Genomic DNA, 16988 nt, shown 5'->3' with positions numbered 1-16988 from the left:
TAATTTTAAAAAGAAATTATATTTATCATTCTCGCACCGATATCTCTCTTCTCCTAGAAGTCGCCCCTTTTGCATTTTCATTCTTCTCTCTCTTAATTTTTTTCAACCAAATGTTTCAAGGAAGGATGTCAAAAAATTTGCAATTTGACATGGACTTTGTATTTGTCACACATTTTACACCTTGTGCTTTATTATAATCTTTATCTTCCATGTTTACATGTGATGAGCACAATAATGTTTCGATTTCCTATATGAATTTGAGCACAATACTTCTCTAATTTCAGTCCCAGCCCTTCAATTTGTTACGATTGGTAAATTACCTGTCTAACGATTTTGGACAATTTTGATAAAACTAGTAGTATTAGTGAAATTCTACAGACACAATAAGCAGGGCTAGATGCATATAAGGCAAACTAACTTATGGAATTTAATTTGGGGGAAATTAAGAAGCTAAATCACACAAACTATGTTGGTGAGTATGAGAAGCCAGTCATTACCGAGTGTGCTTTCACGGTCAATAGAAGATTAATTTTGTATTACTATTAACTATTGCATATATATCAAATTAGTGTGCACATGACGAGTAATTAATCGAATTATAGTATATAGTAATTGCATCAAGAGCCGACGCATGCGAGGGAGACGAATTAAATTACGGGGAGGTATACTCTAATGGATAATTTTGCCCACTATACTCTAGTGGTATCAATTCTGAAGTGTTCCAATAGAGACTCCACTTTTTCTAAAAACATTAAAAACATGTTTGATAGGTAAAATAACTTATTTATATTTGAAATTTGATGATCAAAAATGATGAGTGAAGTGTTGAAATCATAAAAAAATATCTACTCTGCATCATCTAATTTCTTACTCTCTCTGTCCCACTATAAATAAGGCATATTCTTTTTTCAGTCATCCCGCTATAAATGAAGTTTGCCTCCACACCTTATGGGCTTTTACACAATTGTGCACATATTTTTTCTAGTACTATTATAAAACTTACAAAAATAAAATGCCAATTGTAAAATTGAATGGTTGGGAGGAAATCGAAACATTATTGTGCTCTATAATTCATCACATGTAAACATGAAGATGAAGATAATAAAACAATATTTTCGAGACAAAGTCAAGATAGTCTATTACGTAAATTAATGCCTTCATCGTTCAATGTCTTGATTAGAATAAATCCACTATATTCAGAGTCGGCGTTTTCATAGTCGTCTTTGTCTTCGTCGAAAATCTGTTCAACGACATCCTGGCCAGGTGAAAATTCCACCTCACAATAGGTAGTCCCCGTCAAATGGTTCAGTACTCCTCGAAACATTGTGCAAATTCCATTACGTCCTTCCATCACCTTGAGACATTTCATGTTGGGAAATGGGGAAGGAGTTTGCTTAAATGGAGCACCATTGCATTCAAGAACCTATCAGTTTCAAACAACCAATACAATATATACTATATATATAGAATTAGTTTAGTACTCCATGAGGAGAGAGAGAGAATGAGAAAGGTACCTTGAGAGTGTCTAAAGTCAATGAAGCTATGGTAGCATTTCCAAATTGGTGAAGCATCCTAACAAAGTTGATATCAACGCAATTGTAAAAGTAAATCGGGCCATGAATGTCTAAATGGACTTGTTCTAGCATGGGTAGATTCACATTTGCACATTCCCAAGCCTTATCAGACTTGTAAGCAATGGAGTATAAATCTATCTCACTTCCACTTCAGAGGAAGTAGTGATTTCAAGAACTTTAAGTTTTGGTGCCTTTATAACAAGCACATCAGTATGAAAACTATATACAATGAGAGTAAGCTTCTCGAGCTCGGGGAGGCCGGAAAAGGGCTCCATGTTGATGTCCTCATCACCGAAATCTTACTTTTGGTTTATTACTCCATCTCTCTCATAAAATAAGGATATTTTCCATTTTTGGTGTTTCATAAAAATATCTCCTTTTATTTTTGGTTAATTCCTTCCAAATAAGGTGGCTAGTAATACAAAATAACATAACATCAATTTATAAAATAACGGGCCTCATCTGCTCCATCTTATGGCATCTTTAATGGAAAGCTGAAAACAACTAGACGATTGGGATTTTCATCATGCAAATCTAGTACTCCTATATAGTTGTGTTTTTGCACATTTTTTCTAAATAAAAGAGCAACTAACGAATTGAATGTGGTCCTTAGCCGTTTGCATTTGTGTTGCTTTATTAATTCGTTTGGGGCTTGATTGGTAATCTAAATTAAAGAGGAACTAACGAATTGATTGTGGTAATACATTATCCATGTCAAATTGCAAATTTTGTGACGTCCCACCTTGAGACATTTCTGTCAAAAAAAATTAAGAGACAAAAGAATGAATATGAAAGAGGGGAGACTTTTAGGAAAAGAGAGATATCGGTGTGAGAAGGATAAATATAATTTCTTTTTTTCCATTCTTATGTCCGATAAAATATGTGAAGAGATACAAAACTATATGCTGTCAAATAAAATATCTATGAGAATAAATAATAAAAATAAGACTAAACAAATAAAAATCATATCATTCAATGGAGCTAAAAATACAGTTATATAATATTGTTGGGTTATGCTTAGTGGTAGTATTTGATTACATAGTTGTATTCTTCTACTTGGTATACTGTTCAACAATAGATAAATTAGGAGAAACCTTGACCTTACAATTGAAAGTCTGTCTCAAATAGTCCATTACACTTTGTAACACTTGGCTAACTGCTGTATGACGTCCTTCCATCACTTTGAGACATTTCATGTTAGAAAATGGAGGAGGAGTTTGCTTCAAGGATTCAACTTTGCTTTGGAGAATCTATCAATCAATTTCAAACAACCATTACCATATATATACATACATTCATGTATTAGTGTGAGGGGATGGAAAAATGTACCTTTATAGTCCAAACTTAATGAAACTGAGGTTGCATTCCGTAATTGGTGAAGCATACTAAGAAAGTTGTAATGATTTTTTTTCCTCCATTGGCTGTATCTACTGATATCATAAATGTCTAAGTAGACGTGTTCCAACGCTGGGAGATCCACCTTTGTACATTCCCAAGCTTTAGGAGCCTCGTATCGAAGCGAGGTTAGCAACGGAGCAGAAATCTCTTTCGCAAAAAAAGGACCACTGATTTGATTGATTTCGAGAGCTCTAAGCTTTGGAGCGTTTATAACAAGGTCATGAGAGTAGTTATCGGTGAGAGTAAGCTTCTCCAGCTGTGGGAGGCCGGAAAAGGGTCTATCTTACGGTGATCATCGCCGAGGACCTTGAAGGTGAGAAGATGAATGGTTTTCAAATTTGGTAAAGATAGGCGTCCGGGTAGTTTAACCGAGCCGAACCCATTCCGGATTTCGAGCTCCCGCAGCGTCTCAGACGCTGCGGGAAGCCTCAGGTGGCAGTTGGAGGACGCGATGCTGAGGGACTGAACGCCGTGGTTGATGGCGTAGAGCAAGCATTCCTCCAAGAATTCTCTGTAAACATAGCCCGGGCCGTCCGCGGAGAGGTGGAAGTCGTGGACGGCGGCTGCGGCGTCGCGGTGAGAGAGAAATTGGGAGACACGTTGGCACTGAGAGAGTATTTTGGTTACGAAGCAGCCCGGGCTGTCCACGCGGAGGCGGAAGCGGAGGGCGGAGACGGAACGCCACAGGTTTTTCCATCTCTTGGAGAGAATCATGGTTTTCACCGCTTCAAATGTGTCCATTTTGTCGAGGATGAGAAGAAGAATATCATCGGGGAGTTGGCTCATTCGGTCTTCCTCCATTGATCTCATACAAATAAAATTCAACAAACACAATAATATTTGTAATATGAGAGAGATAGAGAGTTTATATAGGATAGGAGTACTAATAAAAATAAAACAAATCTAATGAGAGATTCATATTTACCCACAAGGAAACAAGAATCGCAAATATGAAAAAGAAGTAAAGAATAGAGATATAAAAAAGAATGGATTTTGGGAGAGATTCGGTCCTGATTCGTTAGAATACAGATATATAGTTAAGGAATTATTTTTAAATTTGATTAATCTTACTTTTCGTTTTATTTATAATATATAAATCATATTCTATACTCTCTCTTACATAAATATAAGGTTATTTTTTCATAAAATCTTCTTTTATTTTTGGTAACTTCCTTCTCTCAAATAAAGTAGGCCCTATTTTCTATTAACAAAACTATAATTACTTTTTTCCTTTCTATCTCTCTTATTTAGGGGCATGTTAGGGTGCCACCACCCCTTAAAATAACACCATACAACCATTTCTAGCCAATCATTTGTACACGTGGATGAATAATAAGTTGTCACGTGGCCAAAAAAAAAAACAAAAAATTGAAAAAGACGGCCAGCAATTTGCTGGTCTTTATCCAGCAATTTTTCTTGTCCAGCAATATCAGACACACTATACAACAATCTATAGACTGTTGTGTAGTGTTTGTAATATTGCTGTGTAACGTTTATAATATTGTTGTATAAGTGGTGTCACGGTGTCACTTTAAGAGGGGCTGTCATTTTAACACAAACCCTCTTACTTAACCATATTAATTCTAGTGTCATTCTAAATGTCCATAATTTTATGAAAAGGAAAGAGTGTTTTATAAAAGATATACTAAAATAATACTGCTACTACTAATTAAAGTGTTTAATTGACATTATCATAATGCTTCCATTCCATACACGGTGAGGCCAGGAGAGACGGAACGGCGGCGATAGTAATATGGAGTAGTAGTAATATTTATAAGAGATTATATAGGATTACTAATAAAAATAAATCAAATCTATTGTTCGAATAATATTTGTAATTTAGGCAACAAAATCATTAGAGATCCAGTATAGTCATATTTACCCATAATAAGGAAATAAGAATCGCAAATATGAAAACGAAATTTAAATTTTAAAGAAGAATGGATTTTGAGAAAGATTCGGAAGACTACTACTAGGAGTAAATAGTTAAGGAAGAAAGTTTAGAAAAATAATAATTTTATTTTTAAATTTGATTAATCTTACTTTTCGTTTATTTATAGTATATATAGATATGAAAATAAATCATATTCTATACTCTCTCTTCCATAAAAATAAGGTTATTTTTTATTTTAGACGTTCTATAAAAATATTTTCTTTTATTTTTGGTAACTTCATTTTCTAAAATAAAGAGGGCTCTATATATTTTCTATTCACAAAACTATATTTACTTTTTCCTTTCTATCTCTTTAATTTAATCAATTGTGCATTAATTCTCGTGTCATTCCAAATGTTCATAATTTTATGAAACTGAGAGAGTATTTTATAAAAGATATACTAAAAAGGTTAATTATAATTTGTTTATTTTAAAGTTTAGTAGTACAAAATTAGATACCATCAATATGGCATCTTTAATGGAAGATTTGTTTTATAAGTATATAATTTCTTGAGTAGGATAATCAACCTTAGTGCAGGACGTAGAGATTAATTCGGTGGTTGAATCGAAAGCTGAAAACAACTAGCGATTGGGATTTTCATCATACAAATCTAACTAGTAACATCATATAGTTGTATTTTTGCACATTTATTTGCGAAACTAATTTATGAGCTTTGTTTTCTTAAAAGTGTTAGCTTGTGTATGTTCAACTTCATACATGAATGCCATCAAGATATCATTAGCTGGATTCTGGAAGGATTTCTCATTGGATCATGAAAAATGTTAAATAAGGAGAAGAACAACTAACGAATTGATTATGGTCCTTTAGGCTTTAAAGTTTAAACACAGAATGAAGGTCCAGTATAATATAACCGGATTAAGTACAATGTTTCATCGTTAACCACATAAGAGTTGGCATAAGTCTATCTACTAAAAAAACCGAGTATAATGAATGCCTCTTTTCTATAATTTGTTGTAAACATCTTCTCTGCTCCCTCCATTTTATTATGGATGCGTTTCTTTTCAGCACGGAGATTAAGAAAAATGTGTTGGGTGAGTTAAGTAAAGGGAGAATAGAGTGAAATATGAAATAGGTAGAGAGACGAAGGGAGAAAAAAGTTAGAGAGTAAATTAGATGTGGAAAAATATATTGATTTTTACTAAAAAGTAAAATAACTTCATTGCTATGGAACGTACCAAAATAGCAAAATGACTCTATTAGTATCAAATTGAGAGAGTATAATCTCTACAAAACCTTGGAAACCTGTCGCAGGACGGTGTGAGTTAATCCCGGGAAAGGGTCACCTAATCCGGATCTTAATACATTTCCTACTCCAGTCTTCACAGATATAATAGTGAACCCACTATTATATTTTATGTTTGTGAGGGATGGAGTAGGATATGTATCAGTATCAGGATTCGGATTAGATGATCCTTTCCGGTTAATCCCGAATTACAAATTGCAGGTAATAAGAAATTGGTAAATGAGTGAAGACCGAATCCAAGGAGAAAAGCATCTGCCACGTGGAGGAATCAGAGCCGTGAACAGGTGGCGCCAGTGAGAAACCGATTCCCGCCGGTTAGGCACGTGCTATGTCGTTATCAGTGATTGGACCCATGTTCTTTCATTACCGGTAACCGTTACTACCGGTGCCTTCAATATCTGCTCATGTCCCACAAATCAATAATTAACTCTACTAACCTCTCCTTTTCTTCAATGACGCTGTCAAAGTGTCAACACATGCTTGACCACATATAATTAAACCAGAATTTGGAAGGGTATTAAAATCACCCCAAAAAATAATTACAAGGACCTTAGTCCATTGTGTTTACCATTTGAGCAATTCAAGTAGGAGTATATAGTTTCTAAGTAACACGTCGACGCTTCCATCTGCATCCTCTAATTTTAGTGGATACAATAAGGATATTTTAGTGTACTTAAAAATGCATAAAAAAACTTGACAGTATTTTTTTTATTATAGCAGTCTTATGTATAGATAGGAAATTGAAACTCGTTACTCAACTTTAGAGATAGCAAAATTGAAACGCGTAAGTAAAAAAAAAGTCTCTTACTCCCACCTACATAATTGTTTTTCCTATTTTCATAGTAGTGGTAAAAATTTTGAAAAAATAGCTCGATTATCAATATTTAGGGATGCATTTGAATCTAGATGGAAAATTTAAGGGAATTCGATTGCAAATATTGAAGCGTTTGAACAAAAAAAAAAAAAAAACCTTCGACTTTGTAGCACAAGAAATGCATGTAATTATTTATAGTGTAATATTTTATTGTTTTTCTCATCATTATACATTACCAAAATAGGAATCGAATAAGTAATACTCCCTCCGTCCATGAATAAAAGTCCCGTTTTTCCATTTTAATCCGTCCACGAATAAAAGTCCTGATTCATGATTATCTTAAATGATAAAGAGACCTCACATTCCACCAACTCATTCCATTCATATATCATTTAAAACTAATATATTCAAGTGGGATCTCTATTCCACTAACTTTCTTCTACCCACTTTTCTTATCATTTCTTAAAATATGTGTCGAATAGAAATGAGACTCTTATTCGTGGACGGAGGGAGTAGAGTAATACTCCTTGTTTTGTTGCTAATATAGTTTGTCAAATACTCCCTCTGTCCACAAAAAATAGATCACTTTTGCTATTTTGGGATGTCCACAAGAAATAGATCACTTTTTAAAAATGAAAAGTTTATCTCTCATATTTTTTTCAATTTTTCTTCTCTCTCATACTGTACTCATTTTTTATCCATATCTCTTACTTTACCTATTTTTTCTCCTATTCTATCTTACTTTATCAATTTTACATTAAAATTCGTATTAAACAATAATAAATTATTGTTTGCGGACGGAGGGAGTATCGAGCAGCATGTGAAGGAAAACCATCTGCGCCGGTAGAGAGGAATCCAAGGAGAGAGAAAGGCATATGATTTTGTAAAACATGCTTTCCATTTCCATGGCCCACCTTCCACCACTAATACACTTGCCTATTTTCGCTTTACCCTAACTCCTTCACAGAGCAATTCGTTGCTGCATTACTCTCTCTCTCCGCTAGAATAAATTCTTAGACGGAGAGGAAGTAATCAACAACAACAAAAAAAATTAAAAGAAAAAAAAAGGAAGCAGAAAATGGCAGCGAATTGCAAGTTTTCGGTAGGCATTTTTGCCGCATTTGCTCTGGTTTTCGCGATCTTCATGCCTGCGGTGCAAGGCCAGGGCCACGGCGCTTTCGCCCCTGCTCCCGCCCCAACCAGCGACGGTCAGCTCCTTCCTCCGATTTATTCAATTGAATCATTCGTTTTGAATCCGCTTTTTCTAGATCTGTTTTTCTATTGCTTTTCGTGTTTGATTCGATGCTAGAGATCTGTTGAATTGAAAACCTAATTGATTGAGAGAGAGCGATTGATGGTTGTTGAACGCGATCTGCTTTCTGTTCCACCGGAATATGGAAGAACGTGACTCCGATCACTTTGAAATCAAAAAATTAATTATAGAAATTGAAATAAATTTATAATGAGTAAGCAATGCGGCATAACTGTGAGTATAATCTGGCATATTCAAACTTATAGCCAATTTGTGAATGCTGTAGATCTCAAATGCTGTAGATTTTGCTTCCAAATGTCTGGATCTTATTTGTATTGAGCTAAGATAAATGCATCAATTTGCTTTTCTCTTATCAGAATGATGTTCTATTCTATGATTGATTACCTCTACTTTTATAAGTTCTGCATAATCAATGATCCATGGTTGGACTTTCTGATTAGTTTAGTGTCAACTAGCAATGGTTTTGATGCATTTTTACTCATTAAAAAACTGGGTAAAATGTGAAGAGAAAGGAAGTTCTGATTGAATATGAATGGTGTAGGGACGGCGATTGATCAAGGCATAGCATACGGGCTGATGCTGTTAGCTTTGGTCCTCACGTATATCATCCACACCTTCGACGCCCCGTTCAGTATCTGAATCCCAGCGGCTGTGGGTTAGTTGATTTTTTGGTGTTTAGGTTTTGTGGATTTTGATTGATTGACTGCATTATGAGTTATGAATCATGTTCATTGTGGAGACAAGAGTTTCTGACTTGTTGTATTCTTCCCAGTACAAGATTTTAATTAATTTGTCGATCTTATCTATCTCTATGGTGCACATTCCCCCAACAAGTTCATTGCTTTTTTATGTGTATAATTCATGTTTGTCTTTTGCTGCCACTTGGGCTTGAAATAAGTAGTAGCTTAAGGTCTGGTCTAATTTCATGATTTTTGGACAATTTCTTGGACTTAAATTTAGGTTGGAAGTTTGATTATTGTTGACAAAAACTTGGATGCACGCACTCTCGTCCACCCCTCTTCATCTTCTTCCCTACTGCTTCCACCGATATCCTCCACCACCATGCCCTCCTTTACCCTGCTTCCTCCCTCTTCACCTTCTTTTCTCTGGTCGGCTCACGCTCCATGGGCGTGCGCAAGAGCCATGTTCTTTTTTTTTATCTGAATGAGTAGATAATTGAAAAATCAATGCAATATCAGTCAATCATACACCTCCATTTAATGGCTCTAATCTCCATGAAAAGTAAGTCTAAGACTCTAGATCATCGGCTAATTGTTTTAGAATAGCGTTTGCACCGGTATAGATTTCTCGATTGCAAAATGCATCGAAGCTCGAGGTAGTGAAAAAAGCGGGATGCTATATTTCCAAAATGGATTTCATATTCGAATAAGCCTCGTGATCGCAGGACATGCTCTATTTTGAATTAGATTGTGCGACTTTGAAATACGATGGTGAAAATTTTGAATTAGAGCATACTTAGTTTGCTTTGCTCTTCTTCGCACACATTTGGCATGGTGCTAGAACTTCGTTCAATCAATAAACCTCGTAATCGCAAGACAACACAAAAACCTAAAAGATTAAAGGGACTCAAATCAAGAAAGCCATCTATCATAACCACCACCAATGAAGAAGATATTAAGTTCCATTGATTTGTCTCATTATTGAGCAACGAAATAAGCTTATCCTATATTTGTAATATTTCTGAGTTCGACCAATCAAAAGAGAGAGTGAGGGGGACTGTCTGTTGGTGTTAGTAAATGAAACTGAGCATAACTGTTATTGAGACTTTAATTCTCATTAGATGCTAAATGTAAGTTTCATTTCTTTTAATCTATATAACTAAACAGATGTAAGTGAAGAAATGAAATTTTAGAAATAAACTAGAGAGAGGATGGCAAATAGTTTAGTGTATGTGGATCAGTTTTTCAGTTTAGCAGAAATCCTAATTCCCATCAATCTTGTAAAATATGATATGTTAATTTCAGGAGAAAGCATGCCTCAACTTCATATAGCCTTTTCTCTTATGGCCTCATTTGGCTGTTATTTGATGGACCTGCAAAACACATGATTCATCCAATATTATCATCCCATTTTTCTTTTGCAAGTATCATTTCCATGTAACATTATTATACAGATAAATGTTCAACATTTATTTTTACAGAAAATTACTACTCCATGTTTATTGTTTTAATAAAGTTTATTGCAAAATTATGTTGGATGTGAAAGCACAATGGGGATAAATACCAAAAGAAACTATTGCATACTATTATAGAAGTGGGCTTTTAACAGCTCCTTATATCATAACAAAAGAAATGAGAAATTATTACGAAAGAATTCATAATTGAAATATTTTAGAAAATAAAAGCCCATAGGAGTCGAAACAGAGATGGAAATAGGCCTGCTAATTTTTTCAAGAGTAAGCCCACGACTAATATATTAGGCTTTGGCCTTACTTGTTTAACCAATTAATCTGAATTTGTACTTAATTGTGATTTTTAGTCCAAACTAAAAAATTACTACAATTTACAAGTAGGACGTGTACTAATTCTCATTATTCACCTATTAGCATGTGTCACAATTTTCAAACAATTTAAGTGGTTTACATCTTTTAGGTAACTGAATTTGGAAAAATCACCTTCAAATATCTACACTACAAAAAAAAAATCAAAGTATATTAGACTATATTTGTAAATAAAGTGAAAATTGGAACTACTACTATAATTTAAAAATAAGATGCTCTATTTTGGAGAAGCGATGGACCCAAATATTAGAGTGTGTGGAATTGGGAAGAAACAAGTTGAATGTTGAAACATGATAAAAGGACCAATAAGTTAGTGAAAAAGGCTGCACCTGAGGCGTGAACACATTAATTAAAAACCCCACACTACAACACCCAACACTTTTTCCTCATGACCACCATCACTCCTTCTCTACTATACATACATACATGTATATATACATGTATGTATAGATTGTGTGTGTGTGTGTGTGTTTAGAGAGAGACAACGCAGCAAAATAGGATTGGGCCCAAAAGATCTTGTAAATTCCGCCCCATCACTCTCCTGTCGGTAGGTGAGAGTGACTCTTTGGGCCCTACTTTTCATCCCCTCTTTTCTCGATGCCCGGTTGTGTCCAATTGGGATCACTTAATACTTTTCCTGCTCCATCTCTCACAAACATAAAATATGATAGTGGGTCCCTCACTTATGTTTGTGAGGCGTAGGAAAAGTGGCAGGTGATCCGGACTGCATTTTGCACCTCACTCTATACTTTCTCCATCCTTCCTGGCTTGCCACGTGTACCATTAAGGTTGGGGTTAATCTAATTTGAACCATGATCATATAGGTTTGGTAATCGATGTTACGACTTTACTTTCATCAAAAATAGTCTTATCGAAAGATAATATATTCCATCTGTTTCATAGTAGTAGAATCAATTTGTAATTTTCATACATTTTATATTAGTTTAGTCATTTTCCATTTTTAGTAAAAGACATTACTCTCTCTTCATCTCTCTATCTTTTTCATTTCCTATTTTATTCTTCCTTTATTTAACTCATTCAACACAATTTCTTAAATCGCGTGCTGAAAAGAAACGCATCCACTACGCGTACTGGAGGGAGTATAATTTATTGCGAAATCGGTAATGTACGAGGGACAAAGAGATAAATTGAATAAAATTGAACATAAAATTATAAAAATGTCAATAAAATAGGAAAGGGAAAAGATTTTGAACAATAATTAATTGTTTAGGGTGAATTATACTACTACAAAATACTCTCCTAAATAAAAAAAAATATTGTTATTTAGAATTGGACGATGGGAGTAGTATTTATATTAAATATGTATATATATTTCTTCTGAACAAGTGATAGATTATTTGACTTTGGATTAACTTGTGTAAGAATATATTTTAACCCTAATGTGTGGCTTGTGAAGTTAATAGTTATAGCACCCATATACTACTCCTGCTTAGTACATCCTATGCTTAGAATAATTCAACTATATAACAAGATGAGATATTATTCAAAATAACTAAAGGTATCCGACTAGTATCTGCATAGTACTCATTATTATAGGAAATTTCTTGCATAGACCATCATGTCTTTTAGATTTTATAGGTAAAAGTGGAAAGGTGCATCATGTAGCACCAAATAACTCGAAATAAATATTTCGTAATTTCACAACTTACATATATTTAATTTGTACTATATACTACAACAAGTATTCAGTTTCAATAATAATAATAATAATAATAATAACAAAAAATATTGGAAATTCGATCGTGGCCGACCGGATCACCAGAGAAGAGTTGCAGAACACCCGACCAGCCTAGTTGTCCATCCGGAAAGGGGATAGAATGAAGGAAACCCGATTGAGGGTTGCACCACATTAATAGGGTCCTCTGATTTAGCCCCAACGAAGACCTCCTAGAATGGATGTGACCTTGTCATGGATGCTCTGAAATAGTATAGTGACGTCCAATCGATTATTACTTAATTTCATATGGCGAAGGCACAATTTTCTTTTTTCTTTCAAATAAAAAAAACTTTTTTGGTGCCGAGCGTGAGGGAACGCTAGACGTTTGGTCATTTCTCCTCCAACTAAAATAAAAGACACAATTATGATATGAAAATTAATTAATAAAACCTTTTTGAGCTTTGAATTGATGCAAACTCAAAATACATAACTAATTGAAACACGAAGATTTCCTTGTCAGCTTTGTAGCCAAATGGATAAATCAAATTTCTTTAAAGGATCCAAAATGGATAATGATTATGAAATAAGATTAAAAATATAAAGAAAATGAAAAAGAAGAATTAAAGTACGCGCCTCCTACACTCTTTTCGTACGCACCCGCAGTGCAAGTTAGAGAGTAGCAGTATTCTTTCTGTTATGTAAAGGAGGGCTGTGGGCCCCATAATTTAAGGCAGGTTTAGGCCCGATGACGTGGACGGCTGCCATTGGCTGCCAGGTGCTGAGTATACAAACACACAAGATCTCTTGTATTGCGACATTGCAATATTTGGCAAGTATGTATTTATTTTCTTTTAATCTAACAATTACAGTATAAAGATTATTTGGTCCCTTTCTTTTATATTTTTTGTTTGGTGGGTTTTGTCATTTATATCAATTGGACCAATGCATGTTCCTATTTTGTGGACGCACAATTTCACATATAAGAGGCATTTTATTATTTTATATGTCGATTTTGTTGGGTAATAACTTATCAAGATTGGTGGACTTGTGGAAGTTTATTTCTTTAGAATCAGTATTTATAATTTTAATTAGAATTGGAATTAAAATTAGTTGGGATGGAGGGAGTAGCATATCACATTGTAATAAATCATGGCAACAGCGCTTGAATATATGCGCAGATCCCGCATTCCCCTCCTCAGGATCTCCATCAGCTTCCCCGTTGTTGTTGTTGCCGCCGCCTCACCTACGTGTAGTAGCTTTGCTCTAATACTACTCCCTCCGTTTCACTATAGTTGAGGCGGAACTTTTGGGCACGTAGTCTAAGAAAGGGATGTTAGATGTGTTAAATAAATAGATAAAAAAGTAAGAGAGGAAAAGGTAGAGAGAATAAAGTATAAAGTGAATAAAGTAGAGAGAATAAAGTAAGAGAGAGTAACTTAAGAAAGAAAAAAAATTTACCATATATGGAAATGACTCAACTATGAAGAAACTTTCCGAAATGGAAAAATGACTCAACTATAGTGAAACGGAGGGAGTATGATACTAAAATAGTATTTTAAAGGATATTCTATATAGGAGCATGTTTTAAAATAGTCATCTCATTTTACAATTCGACCCAAAAGCCATATCATTAAGCACAATTAACTCTAAATACTATCCAAACATGCAAACTAAAATTAATTAATTACTATAAAACTTACAATAAACAAACCATTGATAAAGATAAAAATATGAATGAAGCCACCTGAAGATAGCACCAAATATGAAAGAAAAAGACAGGGCCACGTGATTATGCGGCAAATGGGCTAATAGCTGAATCATAGAAATTCAGAATATTGAGTACTTATTAAATTTGACCAATGCATCAAATACCCAAATTAATTTCTTGAAAAATAATAAAAAAAATCAAAAAGAAATCAATGTTACCACAAAAGACTGTACACAAATCTGTTGTTCGAGATCCTGCACCTATATCAACTGAAATACAGCTTTAAAATAGAAGAGCCAAATTTCTACACAGCCACATGAAAGCTAAGTTTTGGAATTCTTGGACTTTGGCCCAATGCCTACAAATGCTTTTTGAGCAATTCAAATACCCTATATGCCTATCTATTTGAGCATAAATATAACAACTTAATAATTTGTCTTTTTAGTTTTTCTTAACTCACTTCAAGTGGGGGTAAATTGACAAGCAAGTTGAAAGTGTTTAGAGCAACTTGGAATGATTTATTGGGACTTAATATAATATACAATCACAAGCTAGGGGTGCATTTCAAATTATTATGGCATAGTTATTGAGAGAGAGAGATGTAATGTGTGGCAGTGTGGGAGGATGAATTTATCAAGATTCTTTTTTGGAGTCATCAAGATTCGACTTATAAAAATTATTTAAGGTGGATTTTAGTGTTATCTCAAGTTTTTGAGGAAAATGATTGATCAATTTGTCCTTCACAAAGCCTCCCCAAATTGCTAATGAAATTGTTGTTGTGAAAATACTTTTATGTATCTAGTGGCATTAGCAGTTCAATAAACGTTGTTGCCGATGCAGTTAAGGTTCTAAGGGAAGTGGAATGATAACATCCCCATCAGCATATTTAACAGATCCGATTTTGTAGCGATAATCGGAGGCTCTGGTTTGATTTTAACTGATCAGTTTACCGATTTCAATGATTTTGTCTAGCTTTTCTTGATTTTTCATGATTATTTCTACTATTTTCCTCTGTTTTCTAAATTTTGGTTCAAAATCGACGGTAATAGCATGTTCCTGATTCAAAGGGTTGGAAATCGAACTGGTAGAACCTGTAAGAAGGTTATGGTTTGGCTCGTCAAATCAAGATACAGTTAAAAAACAAAACAGTCGATGTAGTTTCTAGTCAAACTAAAAGTTTCAATTATCTATGCATCCCGTATCCATATATCTCACGTGTATAAACAAAGATGTATGAACTCGAGCGAGAGAAAGACGTTGACTAGGTTATGGTTTTTTAGGCTTGTGACATAGTAATAACTACATCTGTGAGGGAAGTAAAGTAATTAGTTGCTATCTCATGTCATGTATGAGGTGTTAAAGTCACATATAATTGTTGATATTAGTGAGGGATACAAGGAGCATTAATATGGTAAAAGCTAAGGTTTCTTGAATGAGTATAAGCATAGTTGTTTGTCCAAATATATGTCTCCACTGTGACTCACCAGCTCATCCTAGGACCACTCTGATGATTTTTCATTGAACCTCTGCCATCACACTTCTTGTTATTTGGGCCTTCACAGTCACACACATAATACACCAAATAAATCCCTCTTTTTGGATGTATAGTTGCAAACCAAGTGGCACTTGCTGCAAAAGTATCTTCCTGTGGCAAATTTTTCATGATTGTACAACGATTATCCAAAGAATTTCATGTAGGATCTTCATTCCTTATAATAACTTGTAAATTACCAAATTTCAGTTAAATTTTAGCTTTGAATATTAAGTTGTTGTGTAAAATAATATTCCTTCCGTCCTATAAAAATAATCTTCTTTTTCTATTGTTGTATCCCACAAAAATACTTCATTTCTACTTTTGACAAGTACGTGGATCCATTTTCTACTAACAATATTTCAAGCATTTTTTTATTTTATATCTCTCATACGTAATAAACATATACTCCCTCCGTCTGCAAATAAGAGTCCCGTTTTTCCATTTTAGTCCGTCCGCGAATAAGAGTCCCGACTCACTTTAACCATAAATGGTAATAGGGTCCCACCTTCCACTAACTCATTCCACTCACATTTCATTTAAAACTAATATATACAAGTGGGACCCATATTCCACTAACTTTTTTCCACCCAATTTTCTTAACATTTCTTAAAACTCATGCCACTCATAAATGGAACTCTTAATGGCGGACGGAGGGAGTACTCCTGTAAAATAGACATATATTTAACATTAATGTTAAAAGATTCACAACATCTTGTTTTTCAGAACTATAAATAAATAAAGGTGCCCCTCAAATAATTATAAACTCTACCAAGTGACTTAATTAAGTCACATTCAAACACTATGATCAATTTATATATATATAATTTCTTAATTTCAATCATTAGTACGATATCTAGTAGGAGTACTAGTATTATTTTTTCTGATTTCTTTTATAGTACTACTTGGTTTTAGAAATTTTATTTGAGTAAATTTGGAGACAGACACAGGAGGGAAGGGGCCCAACGGTCAGCACTCAGCTGGGAAAGATCAAACAAGATTGAACCCTTCATTCTTACCATACCTTAACCCATCATTTCCAAATATTTCTTCCCCTTTTCTATGTTTGGATATCTTACTTTATTTCTCAACAAAATTATTTATTCAATCACCAAAAAAAAAAAAAAGACTAGGGAGGTATGCTACATTGTGTACAAGGCCACGTTGAAGTGATGCGAGAATAGCTTAATTATTAGTGGAGTACATTTACTCTCTTCAATAAAAGCCTATTGCAAATAATGCCCCCTCCATTTAGTAGAATTGACTGTCTATAAACATAATTTGTGGTATTAA

General features: G+C 34.1%; 2 protein-coding genes across 2 annotated transcripts; one reads left to right on the top strand and one right to left on the bottom strand.

The window, feature by feature from the left end:
• Positions 1 to 1126: 1126 nt before the first annotated feature.
• On the bottom strand, positions 1127 to 3773 carry LOC125214238 (F-box/FBD/LRR-repeat protein At3g51530-like). The gene is made up of 4 exons (XM_089068492.1): positions 3279 to 3773; positions 3041 to 3228; positions 1515 to 1572; positions 1127 to 1423 (listed from the first exon to the last, which is right to left on the bottom strand). Exons 1-4 carry the CDS (start codon positions 3771 to 3773, stop codon positions 1127 to 1129), a joined length of 1038 nt encoding a protein of 345 aa, XP_088924618.1.
• Positions 3774 to 7959: 4186 nt separating this feature from the next.
• Positions 7960 to 9063, top strand: LOC125215053 (arabinogalactan protein 22-like). Its single transcript, XM_048116352.2, has 2 exons — positions 7960 to 8192; positions 8799 to 9063. The coding sequence occupies exons 1-2, from the start codon at positions 8063 to 8065 to the stop codon at positions 8894 to 8896; spliced, it is 228 nt and encodes a 75-aa protein (XP_047972309.2). The 5' UTR covers positions 7960 to 8062; the 3' UTR covers positions 8897 to 9063.
• The last annotated feature ends 7925 nt before the right edge of the window (positions 9064 to 16988 follow it).

Source organism: Salvia hispanica, chromosome 3 (genome assembly GCF_029641045.1).
Source record: "Salvia hispanica isolate PSC_SH4W2 chromosome 3, Shi_PSC_v1, whole genome shotgun sequence".
NCBI lineage: Eukaryota > Viridiplantae > Streptophyta > Magnoliopsida > Lamiales > Lamiaceae > Salvia > Salvia hispanica.
This window is presented reverse-complemented; position numbering and strand designations above follow the sequence as displayed.

What these genes read in the sequence shown, in the direction of transcription:
- LOC125215053 (XM_048116352.2), top strand. Translation starts at nt 8,063, where the DNA reads ATGGCAGCGAATTGCAAGTTTTCGGTAGGCATTTTTGCCGCATTTGCT. An exon ending in TCCCGCCCCAACCAGCGACG is followed by an intron (nt 8,193 to 8,798) that starts GTCAGCTCCTTC and finishes TGAATGGTGTAG; the next exon opens with GGACGGCGATTGATCAAGGC.
- LOC125214238 (XM_089068492.1), bottom strand. Translation starts at nt 3,773, where the DNA reads ATGGAGGAAGACCGAATGAGCCAACTCCCCGATGATATTCTTCTTCTC. An exon ending in TTCATCTTCTCACCTTCAAG is followed by an intron (nt 3,229 to 3,278) that starts GTCCTCGGCGAT and finishes GGCCTCCCACAG; the next exon opens with CTGGAGAAGCTTACTCTCAC. An exon ending in TGACTTTAGACACTCTCAAG is followed by an intron (nt 1,424 to 1,514) that starts GTACCTTTCTCA and finishes TGAAACTGATAG; the next exon opens with GTTCTTGAATGCAATGGTGC.